This window comes from Bos indicus x Bos taurus, chromosome 8 (assembly GCF_003369695.1).
Source record: "Bos indicus x Bos taurus breed Angus x Brahman F1 hybrid chromosome 8, Bos_hybrid_MaternalHap_v2.0, whole genome shotgun sequence".
In the NCBI taxonomy this organism is placed as follows: Eukaryota; Metazoa; Chordata; class Mammalia; order Artiodactyla; family Bovidae; genus Bos; species Bos indicus x Bos taurus.
In genome coordinates this window covers 1,665,952-1,685,194 of record NC_040083.1, presented here as the reverse complement: position 1 = coordinate 1,685,194, position 19,243 = coordinate 1,665,952, and the positions used below count along the sequence as shown (strand labels likewise).

Sequence of the window (19,243 nt, the reverse complement as noted above, 5' to 3'; positions counted from 1 at the left end):
ATCTTCCTTAATTTAAAATCCCCCCGCTTTCCGGCATCTGCGTCTGGACCTTTAGGTTTTCTCCGCTGGTTGAACCAGGGCTCAGAGCAGGGGAAGAGGTAGGGTGGCCAGGCCTCTGCCCGCAGTTCTCTGCCCCTGCAGCACATGGGCTCCCCTCCTTTTCTCACATGTCCCATCACCCGCTCTGGCCTTGGAGTGCTTTCTCTTCCTCCTGTTCGTCTCCCAACAACCCCAGCCCCACTCAGGACTGCATCCTCTCATCCAGCAGCATCCTTGGTGCCCTGCCCACTCAGGGCACGTGCCATGCACCCCGGTTTGGCAGGGAGTCTGCGTCCCTCTCCACATGACTGGTCTCTGCAGCCAGGGGTCATGTCTGATTCATCTTTGCATCTGCATTATCTGTTAGGGAGCCTGGTGACAGACAATTTGTAAACTAAAGTTTGTTGAATGCATGAACAAGATAAAAAAGACAGCTGTCCTTCTAAAGACTTCAACTTTATCACACAGAGAGGCTTCAGACTTCAAGAATAAACAAGGTTCATTACTGGATAAAGTCTACAATAGGTGTTAGTCTAAGGACCCATTGTTCTGGGCTAAGAAGCAGAATATGCACGAAACTAACAATTTATGCACTGACTATCCCACTGGTTTCCCCCAAACGAATCACAAGTGTCACCTAATTGTGTTTACTGCAGACGGGGCCTGTTTTGACCTGTGACTAGGAACTTCTGACGTGTTTGAGTCTGTATCTGCATTGAATTGCTTGGGCCCAGGCCAGATAAATACATGTCTGTGGACAGTTTCCAGTCAAAGCTGTGGTTTTTCCAGTGGTCATGTACGGATGTGAGAGTTGGACTATAAAGAAAGCTGAGCACCAAAGAATTCATGCTTTTGAACTGTGGTATTGAAAAAGACTCTTGAGAGTCCCTTTGGACTGCAAGGAGATCCAACAAGTCCATCCTAAAGGAAATCAGTCCTGAGTGTTCATTGGAAGGACTGATGCTGAAGCTGAAACTCCAATACTTTGGCCACCTGTTGAGAAGAACTGACTCATTGGAAAAGACCCTGATGCTGGGAAAGATTGAAAGTGGGAGGAGAAGGGGACGACAGAGGATGAGATGGTTGGATGGCATCACCGACTCAATGGACATGAGTTTGAGTAAGCTCCAGGAGTTGGTGATGGAGAGCAAGGCCTGGTGTGTTTGCTGTCCATGGGGTCACAAAGAGTCGGACATGACTGAGCGACTGAGCTGAACTGGACTGAACTGAGACAGTTGAACACATCCCTGAAGATAACTATAAAATCCAAGTTCAGAAACCCTTTGAATAGTCAATAAAGCATTGGTGTCTTGTAACTAATATGCATTTCTGAGTTTCACTTTTCTGTAACAGTTAGAATACAGCCATCACTAAAAGCATAGCTGAGATATTTGGGAAAAGCCATTTATGTTCCCGTCAGGTGCCTGCCTCCTGACTTCAGCTCTCTTTTCTGCTCCTCCTCTTCTACACCCAGGTTCCTCCTTCTCTGACCTTGAACTCGTAGATGATTCCTCCACAGAGGGAGTGGGGATGAAAGGGTAGGAGGTGAACAGATTGATCCCAAGTGTTCCCCATGCAAATAACGTCACCTTCTCCTGTCCTATTGCTGCTGTATTTCCCACCGAAGTGAGGAAGGTCAGTGTGAGAAGTTCCCACAGATAGAATCTGCAGTCCTCTTGAGCTCAGCACCTTCCCTGTCTGTCATAAACTTTGAGTCAACGAGACGTGTTCTTTTTTTCTGTGCCTTCTATAGTCTGGTTTGATCCCAGGTAGTGCCGTTGGTAAAGAATCCACCTGCCAACGCAGGGGAACACAGGAGATGTGGGTTTGATCCCTGGGTCAGGAAGATCAAGTTGATCATTTCCCTTGCTCAGATGCTTTTATATTTGGATAAGTCTGCTGTATCACATCTGAAGCCTGATATTCAAGGAGTAAATAGAGTAGGAGGCTGGCCCCTGCCCATGTGGACAAGGGGAGGTTTCACACAGTGGGTACAGGTTGGTCTGTCTGCGCACACTCACAGGAGATTGAAATTAACTAGATTTCCCACGTCTTCTACTCTCAGAGAGGACACTGGCTAAGTTGTTAGAAGCTGGGTGCTCAGGGACGCCAAGAGCCCCTCTCCACAGATGTTCCTCCAGAAAATGTGACAGCGCCTTCTATGGCAGGCTTCCCGCCAGGTTCCCCAGGCTAGCGGGGGCGGGAGGGGGAGGTGGTGCTGCAGGCCCCCACGGCTCCAGCCAGCTTCCCTGAGGACAGTCCCTGAGGCAGAGGACCTGGAGTGATGCAGGCTATTTCCTGTCTCACACTCCCTGGGGACCCTCGTCACTTTAATGCTTACAGATTGTTTTATTATTTTAAAACAGTCGCTAGTTGCTTTGGGGAACTATCAGACTTCTCATTAGGCTTAAGTTTATGCCAGAGGGGGATGAAACAAACAAAAATGCAATGTGATAACAGACACTTGGAAGGAAACTATAGTTAAGTTGCCCCATCTCTCAGGAGAGCTTCTCTGGCTCGCTTGGGGACATTAGTGCTTTTACAGAAATATCAGCCAGCTCTCAGAACTCCCCCAGGGCCGGGCCTGGCCTTGTGTCTCTGAGGGCCCATCTGGGGAGATGGAGGGGCTGCAGAAGACTCAGACCCAAAACCTGAAAGGCAGACCTAGGGTCATGTTTCCTGGGGCCCTGGGGTCAGGTCTTTTGACCTGCGGGTACACAGGCAGATTAAGGATGAACCCCTGCTGCTGCTGCTGCTGCTGCTAAGTCGCTTCAGTGTGTCCGACTTGGTGCGACCCCAGAGACGGAAGCCCACCAGGCTCCCCCATCCCTGGGATTCTCCAGGCAAGAACACTGGAGCGGGTTGCCATTTCCTTCTCCAATGCATGAAAGTGAAAAGTGAAAGTGAAGTCATTCAGTCGTGTCCGACTCTTCACGACCGCATGGACTGCAGCCTACCAGGCTCCTCCATCCATGGGGTTCTCCAGGCAAGAGTACTGGAGTGGGGTGCCATTGCCTTCTCCTAGCAAAGATTAGTTCAGATTAAGAACCTGATTCCCAGGGCAGTGCTGGATCCTTTCCAGGCCAGAGAGGGAAGAGTTTGTCTCTGTTTCAATACTTTTTATCATGTGTTCTCCATGGTGTGAGGCCTGCTTTCAACCTGATTTGTTGTTCAGTTGCTCGGTCATGCCTGACTCTGCGACCCCATGGACTGTAACCCACTGGGCTCTTCTGTCCACGGGATGCTCCAGGCAGGAATACTGGAGTGGGTTGCCATTTCCTTCTCCATTCAACCTGATGGGTCTATTGTTTATTTGCAAAGCAAAACCAAATTTATATTTATTCACACCCAGCTTCTGAATCTGCACAATGTAAGTGATGTAGTTCATTGTAGAGTCTCTGAATGAATGATTTAAGTCATGTTTCCATCAACTGAGGATAACTTCAATCTCAAATATGAGAAACCCAGGTAAACAATTATAATTTAACTGATTTACTTCCCTGGTGGCTCAGATGGTAAAGAGTCTGCCTGCAGTGCAGGAGACCTGGGTTCAATCCCTTGGTTGGGAAGATCCCTGAAGGAAGGCATGGCAAGCAGTGTTCTTGCCTGGAGAATTTCATGGACAGAGGAGCCTGGGAGGCTACAGTCCATGGGGTCACAAAGAGTCAGACACTGAGTGACTAACACTTTCACTCTGTTTCTTAGGTTGATCCCAATGTACTTTATATTCTTTATACTTTATAAACAAAAACTTTCCAGTGAACATATATTCTGCAGTATCTGCAGTGCCATGCTCACAGGCAGGGGAGAAAATCAGATGCCACATTAAGGAATTCCCTAGTAATAGCACAGTGTTTTTCCAGACTGACTGTGTTTCTAATTTTTCTCTAGAGTGTGGAATTGCACAGTATGATTTGGTGTTCAGAGTCTAACTTGTTGGGCTTGAACTCACATCTAGCTCAACTGATTCCTAATTCCAATTCCTGATTCCTTAGAGGCCCCTCCCTCAGTTTCTCCATCCTATAAAATGGGCTGGTGCTCGTGACTTTTACCTGAGTTCTGTGGATTAAGAACTGTTCCTCTCCCCGTCTGTCGAAGTCACCATTCACTGTCCCCATAGTCAGCAGCAGCAGATCTGGTTGTGGGAAGTGTGCTCAGAGCTCACCGTGCATACCGTCAGTGGTGGAGGGAGGTGTTCACTGTTCACTGCCGGCCTCGGTAGTGGTGTGAGGCACACACAGTGCCACGTGGATGGTCACTGCGGGGAGCGGAGGGCCCAGCTGACCCTGTCCTCCTTCTCCCACAGGAAAGTGGCAGATGCATGACGGCCTCCTGAACATCACCAAGGTGTCCTTCTCAGACCGAGGGAGATACACGTGCATGGCCTCCAACGTGCACGGTTCTGTGAACAACACGGTGACGCTGCGGGTGGTCTTCACGTCGGGAGACATGGGTGTGTACTACATGGTGGTGTGCCTGGTGGCCTTCGCCGTCGTGCTGGTGCTCAACGTCACCCGCCTCTGCATGATGAGCAGCCACCTGAAGAAGACCGAGAAGGCCATCAACGAGTTCTTCCGCACGGAGGGCGCTGAGAAGCTGCAGAAGGCCTTCGAGATCGCTAAGCGCATCCCAATCATCACCTCAGCCAAGACGCTGGAGCTGGCCAAGGTCACGCAGTTCAAGACAATGGAGTTCGCCCGCTACATCGAGGAGCTAGCACGCAGTGTGCCGCTGCCCCCACTCATCATGAACTGCAGGACCATCGTGGAGGAGCTCATGGAAGTGGTGGGCCTGGATGAGCATGGCCACCAGAACTTCGTGCGCCACACGCCTGAGGGCCAGGAGGCCGCAGCCGCCGACGGGGACGAGGTCTACACCATCCCCGACGCCGACTCTGATGCCTCGTCGCTGCACGAGCAGCCCCAGCAGATCGCCATCGAGGTGTCTGTGCACCCCCCAGCCCACCGGGAGCCCTCAGACGACCGGGCCGCCGGGGCCCTCGAGGCCGGAGACGAGGAGGAGGACACCGAGCCGTCGGCCGAGCACTCCCCGGAGTCCGCGGCGCCCTCCACCGAGGTCACGTCAGCAGCGCTGACCTCCGAGGAACCAACGCCCGTTGAGGTGCCGGACCACGTCCTGCCGCCTGGTCTGCTAGAGGCCGCGGAGCCAGCCAGGCCGCGGGACGGAAGCACCCATGTCGTCTATGAAAGCCATGTCTAACAGTGTACCCCCCAACCCTGAAGCTATGCACACCCCGAGATTCAGGGCCACCCCTCGGGACAGATGCAGGCCGCCCTCGCCGCTAAGCCTTACCGGAGACGCCAGTCGTAGGTAGGAGTCTGGCCCCACACGCACGCACGTATGAGTCAGGCCCCCACACGCACGCCCCAGTCGACCCCCAGCCAAGGGGGATGCGAGCATCGTCGGGGAGCGGGGTGGTGACCTTGGGCAGGTGTCTGTCCACATGACACGAACCTCAGAGGCTCTTCTCCGCCAGATAACCTTAACCGCTGCTGCCCTTTTGGCAGAGAACACTGACTGTCAGAGACTCTGAGTTCACAGCCCTGCCTGGGGCACAGGGCGCCGCTCTTCATTTGAAAAATGGGTCTGCTAAGGGAGCAGCTGTAGTCCATCCCTCCGCGGCTCTGTTGCACTTTCTTCTCAGTTTTGCCCCATCACTGTCGCTTTATAACCCAGGCGTTGTGACTTGAATGCTGACCGTTCCTGCGGGTCTGTTCCCTTGGCCACTCTGTCCTTATTCCCGCCCCCCACCTCCACCGTCTAACGCACACCCCAGACTTTTACCTCCCAGGCTTTGGTGTCAGGGCTGATTCCCACGAGTCATCTTAACATTCCAAAGCAGCTAGCTACCAGCCTCCTGATGTTTGTCGTTTCCCAGGCCTGTCTCCATCGTTGCTTTTTTTGTTCGTTCGTTTCCAGTGAAGCTGCTGTGGTGAAACTGAGAGAAGAAAAAAAATAAAACCTTGCCCAGGAATAGCACTTTAATAGCCAAATAAAAATAGGTTTACCCGTCCCATTCTGAGAGCCTTTGGGTGAGCTCAGCTGAGGTTGGAGGGAGACCATGAACTTGAATCTGCCCAGACTGCCCGTGGAAAGCCCTGTTCTTATGTCTAAGCAGTGTCCCCCTCCAAGCCAGCTGCTGCTTCATCTGGAAGGTGTATCACCTCCAGAGACAGAGGCGCCTGAGGAATCTGTTTAAGTGGGGAGCGTGGGGCTCCCGCCACGGCTGCCATGGACCACGGATGTCAGGGGACCCCAATGCTTGGGTTAGGGCAGCAAGCGTGAGGGTCCTGGGGGTCGCCCCACCAGGCCCACTCCTGTTAACTGCATGGCTGACTTGTCCATCCTTGAAGGGGACAGAGACAGGTTAGGATAATGGCATCATCATGCCAGCGTTCTTGAATTCATTTTTAGCCCCCAAAGAAGGCAGCTGTATGTGAGGCCAGAGTGATGTTCTAGAAAGAAGCCGAAGCTAGTTGCCTCAGGCCCACACCTCACTGGCCTGTGCTGGTAACCACTGTGGGCTTTGTGCAAGTGGGGGGCACCCCACGCACTCCCCGGCTCCATCTAAGTGCTTCCCTTGCCCACATTACCAAACCAGCATCATCACCCTGCCCTTCTCCACAATTGCTTTCAGGTTTCCACTGTCCTCTGTGGTTCTTCTAACATTTTTTATGCTGAAAATCAGTACTGTTGCAAATTCAAGGAACCAGCTTACAAAACTCAAAGCTTTTTAAGACAGTTGTGGATCTTCTGCCCCCAAAAGCATTAGAGCAACGTCCGCAGTTTAGATGTAACCATGAAAAGGAGAGGTATAATTTCCTTGCCATTTATGAGCAGGAGTGCCATAACCTTGAGGTCGTCATGAGTGTCATGGCCACGTCATGGGTCCACAAAGGTCCCTTGGGCTGCACGGTTGGTGAACAGACCCAAGGCTTAGTCCTCACGTCCTCACTGTCTGCGTGAGTGAGACTTCACCGCGTCCCTGGGTTGAATCTTTCTCGTCTGCCAAACACGGAGGTGGTACTTGGGTCCCCAGATCCCACCTGGTTCTGACATTTAGAGTTTTGTGGAAAGTTTGTCATCTCCCATGATGGCCCCCCTTACACGAGACAAGGAGTCTTAGGAGCAGAAATGGGCCTGTGATGTTATTAGATGCTTTTGCTGCCAACTTTTTCAGGAAACTCATCTGGGTCTGGAGCTGAGAACAGAGGGCTTGGCTTCAGTGGCTTTTCTATGTAGAGATAACTGATGTGAAAGGTGGTCTGACACACACACAGTTGGGTCAGATTCCTCTTGGCCTCAGATGACCCATTGCCATCAGTTTGGAGTGTCTTGGGTGGTCACCTAAAACATGAGAAGTGAACAGTCCAGAGAAACCTTGACCCCCGCATGGGCTCCCTGGACAAAGGTTTTCTGTATTTGGCCTGTGGAGAAGTTTAATCATACGTCTTAGAATGTAAACATTTTTCCACTTGTGGAGGTCAGCAGATCCTTACCATGGATCTGTGCACCCAAAGCCACAATAGGGGGTCCCCAAATAAACTTTTTCCCATTCCGTCCCCTTCTCCCTCCACCGAAACCCACATACAGGTTTCCACGTGGAAATGACAGGAGAAGGCATCTCCCACCTGGATGTCGGATACAGATAGTTAAACACAGGCAGATTTTTCTTAAAGCAGGAGCAGAACTGAGTGACCAAAGAATGTTTTCAGGTTGGTTTTAGCTTCTTTAGACTGGGGAGATTATGTAGATTTTTAAAATGTTCCCCTTTAAGGCATCAGAAAGCTCTTGATAGAATAATATTAATAGCCAACCAGAGATGAGGCTGGCTTACTACAAAGATGTCTCTGTCTCTTCTTGTTTATGCTATAGCTTCTTTACGAAATAGAAATGCTGTCCCACTAGAATACGGGACAGAGACAGTCTCATGACTTTCGCCAGGTTTTTCAAAGATAAATTGTTCAGCTTCATAGAAATTTATAGAAGTATGGCTACATATGGCTCTTTGGGGCAGTTTTGCAGCTTAACACTGAATCCCAAGCCATGTCCTTTGGGTCTTAGGTCATTCTTCTCAAAAGCAAGCAGTTTCTGGTTTCCAAGTCAGCTGGTCATATCTATAACAATTTTTTTCTTGAAGTTCTGAAAATGATTCAGATATGTGTGCATATTTAATTCACTGCAATGACCTATAAACTTGGATGGTATTTATTCTAAATGGGGGAAAAACAATTTTATATTGCAAATCTATGTAATTTATAATGGTTTTGTTTTATATATATTTTCATATCTTTAGGGCACATCTACTATTCTCATCTTTTTGTATATCATACTTGACAAAACGAGATACTAATACTTGACTAAATCTCTAGGAACCAAATGTGACATCTGTAACATATAGAAATCGCTCTAGAAACACCTGAATGTCCTCGCTCGTCCTGAGCATTACTGTACTGTCATTACACCCAGAATGATTGCTGATGGGCGTTTGTGTTTTTTTCCCCAAAGCCAAGGCCAAAAGTCCTGACCTCCCACACAGTGGAGTCTGGAATCCTTTGCTTCTTTATTGTGTGTTTCATTTTTAACTGTAGACATCTGTGTTGTTCAGACTTCCTTTGAAGGGCACATGTGATAAGAAAGCAGTTTGGTGGAGACTGGGCTTGAATGATGGCTATGTAGCTTATTCACTGGACTGATAACATTTCAAATATAATACATGGATTGTTACTTATTGGTAACCTTGAATCTGTTCAGCTCTTTAGCCCATGAAGAAAGCGTAAGGCAGAAAGAATGTTTGCCTGTTTTGAACAGATAGCCTCTAAATGTAGTGCCACCGACACAAACCAGCTCAACCCTAGAGACCCCAATCCCTGCTGGCTGAGGAGCTGTTTCAGAAAGGCAAACCAGCCCACCTGTATGTGCAGGTTGAATTTCAGTCTTATGCCAGGGCTTCCCTGGTGTCTCATACAGTAAAAAATCTGCCTACAACACGGGAGACCTGGGTTCAGTCCCTGGGTGGGGAAGATCCCCTGGAGAAGGGAATGGCAACCCACGCCAGTATTCTTGCCTGGGGAATCCCATGGACGGAGGACCCTAGCAGGCTTCAGTCCACGGGATCACAAAGAGGCGGACACGACTGTGTGACTGCCACTTTTACTTTTTCACCAGTGCTCAAACTCCTCACAGCCCCAGTCGTTCTGTGAACAGGGGTTTCGTCTCAGTGTTTCATTGGGTGAGAAAACACAGCATTTCACGTATCTTTCAGATACTCTGTTTTATACTCAGCACAGTTCAATGACTACCCAGTATCCATCTTCACACACCCTTTTTGCATTTCCTTTACGTCATAATCCCTGTTTCTGTTCTGGCTCTTTAGACTAATTCATTGGTACTCTTTAAATAGCCACCAAATCTCATTGTATAGTCACCCACATATTTTGATCTCTGTTGTTTCCAAGGTTGGGTGTCTCTAGTGGCTCAGCAGTAAAGAATCCACCTGCAATGCAGGAAATGCGAGTTTGATCCCTGGGTAGGGAAGATCCCCTGGAGAAGGGAATGGCAACCCACTCCAGTATTCTCACCTGGAGAATCCCATGGACAGAGGAGACTGGCGGGCTACAGGGGCAAAGAGTTGGATAAAACTTAGCAACTAAACCACCACCATCTTCAAGGTATTAGTCATTTTTACATTCACCTATTCATTGTAAAATCCTCTAGTAGATAACAAAGTTCATCTTCCTAATGACTTATAGGGTTTCTACAGTGATTAACAAGATCTGGATTAAACAAATCAGTGGTGGGGTGAAAAATCAAATAAAATTGCTTATTTTGCTTTCTGAAAGACTGAGTGTCTGTTATACAAGAAAATATCATATGACAGTGATAATGACCTTTAATTAAGACTTTTTCAGAGATGTCGTTTGTAAGAGGTCTAATGCTCAGAATGCCACCACCAAACTTAAAGCTCATAGAGAATGTAAAAATAAAGCAAATAGGTCTAAGAATATTCCTGCATAAATTGTTTTTATTTAATGAAGAATGTAAACCTTCAGTGTATCTCTCAGACACCCTGGCGCTGCTCACAGAAGGTGCTGCCACTTACCTTTGATGTGCTGTCCCTCTGGTTCTGAATGTCTGTTGTTAAAACTGGGAACTAAGATGGAAAAATGTATCTGGGTGGAAATGTCACTCCGTTGATTTGTGAGCTATAAATGTTCACCTTTTTAAAATAATTTAAATGTATAAACAAATGATTAATATTTAATTTGATATAGCAGCAAAAAAAAAAAAAAAACATGTGAGCCATCCTGTACTTTGGTTGTTGCTTTAATAAAGGATTTGCACAGGTGTGCCGAGCGTGCCATGTCCCTGGTCAAGGCTGTGTGCATGTGGCCTGATTTACTTTTTACTTGTGTAAGAAGTATGTGGGCAGTGTGCATCCCTACCTTTTGCATCTGTGGCATATCTTAGGGGAAATGGGGTAAAGGAAGTAATTTTCATGTGAATCTACAAACTTTATCCAAAGTCAAAAATCTTAACTCTGTCCTAACGAACTTGATGGCCATTTATTTATATCAAGAGGGAATTTTAACATGTAACATCAAGCTTATTGCAGAAGATCCGCAACGACCAGGAAACTCACCCAAGAGAAGGTGTTAGTTGCAGACCTCACGCAGAAACCTGAGAGCACTCAGTTCAGGCCAGATTGCTCTGAACGTGCCCAATGAGAATTCTCAAAGCTGGGTTCCTCTCAGATAAGCTGAGATTGTTGTTCAGCCGCTAAGTGGTGTCCGACTCTGTGACCCCATGGACTGCATCACACCAGGCTTCCTTGTCCTTCACTATCTCCCGGATTTTGCTCAGATTGATGTCCATTGGCTCAGTGATGCCATCCAACCATTTCATCCTCTGTCACCAGCTTCTTTTCTTGCCCTCAGTCTTTCCCTGCATCAAGGTCTTTTCTAATGAGTCACCAGTTCACATCAGGTGGCCAAAGTATTCAAGCTTCAGCATCAGTCCTTCTAGTGAATATTCAGGGTTGAGATAAGGCTGTGTATATGAGACAAGACTGAACAACACCAGATGGAAAAGAAATTAAATTTTGATACAATCTGAAGAGGCAAACAAAATTTTGAGTGGGTTACCCAATAATCTATGCACATAACTAATATCTGTAAGTTCTTCAAACAAAACAGGCTTTAAGAGAACTGCAGTGGCATTAATGGAAACTTTAACAAATGTGCCATTAGGGAAGAGAAAATAGGAAAGTTTTGTCCTAACTGTGTAATGTTGACTGGTAGATATTTTCAGATTCAGGACAAACAGCTGCTAATTTTTGTGCTTTTATTTTTAACAGGTTTTGGAATAGTCCATTCTTTCATGGGCCTTAATCAAAAGAGCCTAGGTAAGGCTTCATCTGATGGATTTTCAAGTGTGTAGTCACAGAGTTGGAAATTAAATGTCAGGTTTTCTGATTTCCCTATCTTTTAAGGCAGAGTAGCTAACACACATGGTTCCTCTCTACTTGAAAACCTCTGGTGAAGCGGAGCCCTTGACCGCATGGAGGACATACTCTGGTGTTGGTAGGTTTTAAGTGCCAAGTCAAAAATCTTAAAAATGGTGCTACACTGGTCCTTGTCCAGCCATTTGGAACAGAAAGCATGAGTTTGTCCTGCCACAATGAAGTCATCCTTTTACCATCAACCTAAAAAGACAGTTATAAATGTATTTGTGTCGAAGAGAGGATTACCAAAAAATGTGGGTGCTCCTGACACCACTAAGGCTTCCCAACTGGCTCAGACGGTAAAGAATCTGCTGGCAATGCAGGAAACGCGGGTTCGATCCCTGGGTCTGAAAGATCCCCTGGAGAAGGGAATGGCTACCCACTCCAGTATTCTTGCCTGGGAAATCCCATGGACAAAGGAGCCTGGTAGGCTACAGTCCATGGGGCTGCAAGGAGTCGGACACGACTGAGCCACTAGCACTTTCACTTCACTGGCACCACTCGTTAATTACAGATCATGTGGCTCACACTCTCTTGAGTTTAGATGGTTTCTGCCAGCGGGGTGTTGGAGGCAGAAGTCAAATGATTCTGGTGCTCCCTCGGCCCCTGAGATACCCTGAGGCTGCAGTTCATTAAATAGAAAGATAGTTCAATGGCTAGAAAAATGAAAGAATCAGCAGATGATTGAAATGAAAGCTCAGTAGATGAGTATGTTTTGGAAAGACCATTAGAACTGACGTGCTGAAAGAAATGTGGGCTTCCCAGGTGGCTCAGTGGTAAAGAATCTACCTGCAATGCAGGAGACGCAGGTTCAATCCCTGGGTGGGGAAGATCCCCTGGAGGAGGAAATGGCAACCCACTCCAGTATTCTTGCCTGGGAAATCCCACAGACAGAGGAGCTGGTAGGCTACAGTCCATGCGATCACAAAAGAGTTGGATGTGACTTAGCAACTAAACAACAAACAAAAATTGAATGAAGTATATGTATGTGTTTGTGGTTTATTGAGGTATTTTTAAATAACAGGTGAAGTAAAGCCTGTACCAACTGCATTTAACTATTAGGTAACATGAAGATGCCAAGAGTAAGAATTTTCTTAAGATATTAACTCATATTAAATAAGCTAAAAAATAAGCACAAAGGCTGATAGCATATGAATTTTTCAACAAGCAAATTTCTTGTGATGTTTTTCTTAGAGAGTTTTCTTATAATGAACTTAATTTTAAAGCTCATTTATGGAATAGAGATCCCCATGAATCATGCAAAAAATCACCTGTACATTGACCTTTAGCTAGATTAAGGGATTTTTGTTGTTGTTCAGTTTACAACATCTATTTCTTGAAAGTTCTCATGACTCCTGTGAAGCTCAGGTGCATTGGAGACCCCGAGGGGATCCGTGTCTCTGACTCTTAAGTCTGATAGATTATTACACCTGCTGTGGCACACTTATTCCTCCCAGCCATTTGATGAGGTGACTAAAGTTGTCCCAAAGCTTTAAAAGTACTCTTAATTCTAAACATTAAGGTTTTTACATGAAGTGGGGAAAAAAAGACAAGTTCATTTGAACAAAGAGATAGAAGTCTTCAGTTCCAGCTGGTCACGTGGCCCTCACCGTGGGGTGATGTCTCCTGTCTTTCCTGCCATAGCATTCCTTACCCTCTGGGCCAGAGGACGAGGCTATTATGCATGAAGTAAATGGCTTGATTACAGATAGAGACTGTGAGAAAATTCATCCACCATGTATTAGACCCTTGAACATAAAAGAGGTGCATTTTAATGTTGGCTGTATTTAAAATTATTTTAAACCTGAAGCTTTACAAAAGTTAGAATCTGGCACCAGATGACACAACTCTTATGGCAGAAAGTGAAGAACTAAAGAGACTCTTGATGGAAGTGAAAGAGGAGAGTGAAAAAGTTGGCTTAAAAGTCAACATTCAGAAAATTAAGATCATGGCATCCAGTCCCATCACTTCATGGCAAATAGATGGAGAAACACTGGAAACAGTGACTGACTTATTTTGGGGGGCTCCCAAATCACTACAGATAGTGACTGCAGCCATGAAATTAAAAGACGCTTGCTCCTTGGAGGAAAAGTTATGACCAACCTAGACAGCATATTAAACAGCAGAGACATTACTTTGCCAACAAAATATGGTTTAAAGCTGTGGTTTTTCCAATAGTCATGAATGGATGTGAGAGTTGGACTATAAAGAAAGCTGAGCACAGATGAATGATGCTTTTGAACTGTGGTATTGGAGAAGACTCTTGAGAGTCCCTTGGACTGCAAGGAGATCCAACCAGTCCATCCTAAAGGAGATCAGTCCTAAATATTCATTGGAAGGACTAATGTTGAAGCTGAAACTCCAATACTTTGGCCACCTGATGCAAAGAACTGACTCAGTGGAAAACACCCTGATGCTGAGAAAGATTGAAGGCGGGAGGAGAAGGGGATGACACAGGCGGGAGGAGAAGGGGACGACAGAGGATGAGATGGTTGGATGGCATCACCAACTCAATACACATGAGTTTGGGTAGGCTCCAGGAGTTGGTGATGAAAAGGGAAGCCTGGCGCGTTGCAGTCCATGGGATTGCAAAGAGTCAGACACAACTGAACTGAACTGAACCACATCTGTGGGCTTCCTGGTGGCTCAGTGGTAAAGAATCTGCCTGCCAGTGCAGGAGACTCAAGTTCAATCCCTGGGTCAGGAAGATCCCCTGGAGAAGGGAATGGCAACCCACTCCAGTATTCTTGCCTGGAGAATCCCATAGACAGAGGAGCCTGGCAGGCTACAGTCCATGGTGTCACAAAACAGTCAGACACAGCTCAGCAACTAAAGAATAACAACAACCATATTTGTAGATTAGATTACTTCTATTAGTAGAAGTCATTTTGAAAGTGTTACGACCTTAGAAATTTAAATTTGTAGGAGAAAAGAAAGGTGACGGCTGATGTGAGGAATCTGGGATCATTACATTTTTTTTATGTGCAGAATATAACTATCCTAGCTTTTTGTCATTACAGTAATTATTGAGATACATTAGTGATATTTATGAAATTCTGCCGGGTGGGTCCTAGAAAAAAAATTTAACATGTCTTTAAAAATACTTATAGATGGATAATTCTTACATCGTGCTATTTTATGTTTCCTTCTCCCATCCCATAATGGGTTAGAGGTGATTGAGTTAAATATATTTTACTTTCTGTGCATCCTTTGAAGTTTGGAACTGCTGTGTCTGACACAGGCTCACTAACTCAGTAACCCGACTACCATATTAATCAAAGATTTTACTCCCAATCATCTTGAATCAGTAAGAGACTTTAAGAATGACTCTAGAAGCAGGACAGTGGTGTAATCATCTTATGATCTAGAAATGCTCTTGTCGGTAGCTGAAAATGGAAGGTTTTGTGGAGCAGAAGACGATGATGCCATGCTCACAGACTGGATGTTTGGATCCCCTCAGAAACCAGGGAAATCCCAAACCCCAGCGTGATGTATTTGGCCATGAGGCCTCTGGAGGGTAGTGAGGTTGTGAGGGTGGAGCCCTCAGGAATGGGGTTTGTGTCCTTAGAAAAGAGGCCCAGAGGGCTCCAAGGACACAGCGAGAAGACAGCCATCTCTGAACCACGAAGCCGGCCTCAGCAAACAGTGCATCTTCAGAGCCTTGGTTACAAACTCTGCAGCCTCCAGAACCGTGAGCAATGAACGTTTTTTGTTTAAGCTGCCAGTGTGTGATAATCAGACTTTCTATGCTGAGAATTCTGGGTGCCTGTGGGGTTGTAAGAAACAGCACAGAGAGATGTCATGTACACTTGACCAGTTCCCCCGGGGGTCACCTCTTAACAGAAGCATCGTACACCATCACAGTCGGGGCCCCAACACTGGAGCAGTCTCCAGTGTCGACCAGTTGGCTCTGGTTTTACACACTGTGTGTGTGTGTGTGTGCATGTAGTTCTGTGACACTTCACCACATGTGTATGTCTGCACATCCACCACCACCACCTCCAAGACACAGAAATTCCAGGAGGTCAAGGATCCCTCAGTTTCCCTTTGATAACCACACCTTCCTCCTTCCCACCCAGAACACACTTTTTTTTTTTAATATGCAGTAAACTTAATTAGATAACAAGTTTCTCTGGAACCAACTGTAATCAGTGTGTTTTTCCAATAGTAGTTGTTCAGTGTCTCAGTCGTGTCCAACTGTGCGACCCCATGGACTACAGCACACCAACCTTCGCTGTCTTTCACTATCTCCCTGAGTTTGCTCATCTCACACGCTAGGAAAGTAATGCTCAAAATTCTCCAAGCCAGGCTTCAGCAATACGTGAACCGTGAACTTTCTGATGTTCAAGCTGGTTTTAGAAAAGGCAGAGGAACCAGAGATCAAATTGCCAACATCTGCTGGATCATGGAAAAAGCAAGAGAGTTCCAGAAAAACATCTATTTCTGCTTTATTGACTATGCTAAAGTCTTTGACTGTGTGGATCACAATAAACTGTGGAAAATTCTGAAAAGAGATGGGAATACCAGACCACCTGACCTGCCTCTTGAAAAATCTGTATGCAGGTTAGGAAGCAACAGTTAGAACTGGACATGGAACAACAGACTGGTTCCAAATAGGAAAAGGAGTACGTCCAGGCTGTGTGTTGTCACCCTGCTTATTTAACTTCTATGCAGAGTACATCATGAGAAACGCGGGACTGGAAGAAACACAAGCTGGAATCAAGATTGCCGGGAGAAATATCAATAGCCTCAGATATGCAGATGACACCACCCTTATGGCAGAAAGTGAAGAGGAACTCAAAAGCCTTTTGATGAAAGTGAAAGTGGAGAGTGAAAAAGTTGGCTTAAAGCTCAAAATTCAAAAAACGAAGATCATGGCATCCAGTCCCATCACTTCATGGGAAATAGATGAGGAAACAGTGGAAACAGTGTCAGACTTTATTTTTGGGGGTTCCAAAATCACTGCAGATGGTGACTGCAGCCATGAAATTAAAAAACACTTACTCCTTGGAAGGAAAGTTGTGACCAACCTAGATAGCATATTGAAAAGCAGAGACATTACTTTGCCAACAAAGGTCCGTCTAGTCAAGGCTATGGTTTTTCCAATGGTCATGTATGGATGTGAGAGTTGGACTGTGAAGAAGGCTTAGTGCCAAAGAATTGATGCTTTTGAACTGTGGTGTTGGAGAAGACTCTTGAGAGTCCCTTGGACTGCAAGGAGATCCAACCAGTCCATTCTGAAGGAGATCAGCCCTGGGATTTCTTTGGAAGGAATGATGCTAAAGCTGAAACTCCAATACTTTGGCCACCTCATGCGAAGAGTTGACTCATTGGAAAAGACTCTGATGCTAGGAGGGATTGGGGGCAGGAGGAGAAGGGGCTGACAGAGGATGAGATGGCTGGATGGCATCACTGACTCGGTGGACGTGAATCTGAGTGAACTCTGGGAGTTGGTGATGGACAGGGAGGCTTGGCGTGCTTCAGTTCATGGGGTCGCAAAGAGTCGGATACAACTAAGTGACTGGACTGAACTGAACTGATTGAGTCAGTGATGCCATCCAACCATCTCATCCTCTGTCACCTCCTGCCCTCAATCTTTTCCCAGCATCCGGGTCTTTTCCAATGAGTCAACTCTTCCCATAAGGGGGCCAAGATATTGAAGCTTCAGCTTTAGCATCATATTTTCCAATAGAAATAAGTGTGCAGATTTCTGTTTCTTGGTGTCTGAGTTCCTGTTGCTTTAGAAATTCTGGTTCAATGTAGGCAGACAGGTGTGGTTTCTGAAACCAAGGAAAGACCACCAGACACATGAGTCCCTGGAAAGCCCTTGAGAAGGAGGGGCTCAAGGCAGGTGTCTTGTTGGCAGGGTCCTCGGACTCCCAGATCACAGCCTGCACCCGAGTGCGGCCGGAAGATGCAGAGCAGCAAACAGAGGCGTGGGGGCTCTGTGCCTTGGAGAGTCTCAGAGATAATGTCCTCCCTCCACAAGGGCGACATATACTCCAGAAGTTCCACAGCTAAGGCACAGAGTGGTAACGGTCAGTGGGAAAGGCTCGGACACCTTCTGACGCTGCTGATCTCGTTAGCCTCCCCAGGGTAAGACAGGAGCTGGAGAGCAGTGCCAGTCCCCAGCCTGTCACTTCTGATGCCATATTAGGAAAGCATGAATGCCAGTTACCGTCTCAGGTGTTGAGACCAGGATAGCTGGCCACAGTTAAAGGTCCTCTGCCCAACCCAGGAAAGTGTAGGAGACAGCTTCCAGAACAGGATCATCTGATGAGCCTTGAAGAGTCCTCATTCAAAGCCACTGAAATGGCACCAGGAAAGATTCCTTCCTTCCAGATAACATTGTTCTACTGTGCAAATACCCGGACTTGTAATCACAGCAGGCATTATGGATAAGTGGTCTGGATTGGTTTACTCCAGTGATTTTACCTACCAAGCAGCTGAAATCTGAGTGCCCAGGACTCAGATCATGGAGGAGAGTGGGGAGGAGGGATGAAGGTCCCAAGGGGACTTCTGGGAGGCCAGCCACGGCTGGAGGACCTGAGCAGCCTGATCTGGACGCCAACCTCTTGAAAGCTTCAAAGGAGCTGCCTGAAGGAAGCAGAGGGAAACTGAGAAACCGATCTCTGTACTGTTAGCCAGCCTGGATAAAAGTGAATTTTTAAAATATGCCAGCTGGTAAATGCATTAGCTTGTGTGAATCCATTATTAAAATTACAGAAAATTACACTCCTTGGGCTTCCCTGGTGGCTCAGATGGTAAAGAAACTGGCTGCAATGCAGGAGGCCAGTGTTCGATCCCTGGGTTGGGGAGATCCCCTGGAGAAGGGAATGGCTACCCACCTAATTTCTAGCCAAGAAACCTCCAGTTTAGGTCCTGGTCATCTCCTCGGTGACACGAACCCCAATGCCCAAAGTGTTTTGTGCTAAGCTAATCAGTGGGCTCCTGTTACAGAACTCAGGTTATTAAACCATTTCTAAGAAATGATGCCCTGTGGTAGTGGGGAGGGCAGACTTCCCTTTAAGCAGCAACACTGAAGCCTCTTTCAAATATTTGTTTATTTTGACTGTGATGCATTAATTGGAATATTTTGTCTCCATCAAGATCGAAAGTGTCTTTTTCATAACTGCCGCTGCAGTAACCTTGCTGTTGTGTTTTCCACTCTGGGCAAAACACCAAGTCTGCACACCTCAGTCTAACCATGATGTTCAGATGTGTTACCTAAGTTTAACTGTGTTTCCTGCGCACAGGCTGTTATGTCACAGCCTTACGAAATTATTTATGCCCATTCATCAACACTGAGATGGAACATTTCCTGTCAATTTTCATGTCAGACTATTTAGATAAAGCTGGAAAGAAAGTGAAAGTGTTAGTCGCTGAGTCCTGTCCGACCCTTGGCAACCACATAGACTATAGCCCGCCAGTCTCTTCTGTCTCGGGATTTCCCAGGCAGGAATACTGGAGTGGGTTCCCTTCTCCAGGGGATCTTTCCTACCCAGGGATCAAACCCGAGTCTCCTGTGTTGCAGGCAGATTCTTTACTGTCTGAGCCACCAGATAAACCTGGGTAAACCCTTAAGTCTTTTCTTTGGTTTCCCCTTTATAACAGGACACCCCTCTTCCTCCCTGTCCTACAGGCAGTGTAGCCTAAAAGATGGTCCCATGTTCTGAAGAA

General features: G+C 46.7%; 1 protein-coding gene across 2 annotated transcripts in view; it reads left to right on the top strand.

Moving 5' to 3' along the window:
• MFAP3L (microfibril associated protein 3 like) overlaps nucleotides 1-10,436 on the top strand; it is a 52,858-nt gene extending 42,422 nt beyond the window's left edge. For both annotated transcript variants that reach the window (XM_027548941.1, XM_027548940.1), the window contains exon 3: nucleotides 4,346-10,436. In XM_027548941.1, the coding sequence (XP_027404742.1) occupies nucleotides 4,346-5,259 (914 nt within the window). In that variant the 3' untranslated portion in view covers nucleotides 5,260-10,436. The remainder of the gene's footprint in view (nucleotides 1-4,345) is intronic.
• The last annotated feature ends 8,807 nt before the right edge of the window (nucleotides 10,437-19,243 follow it).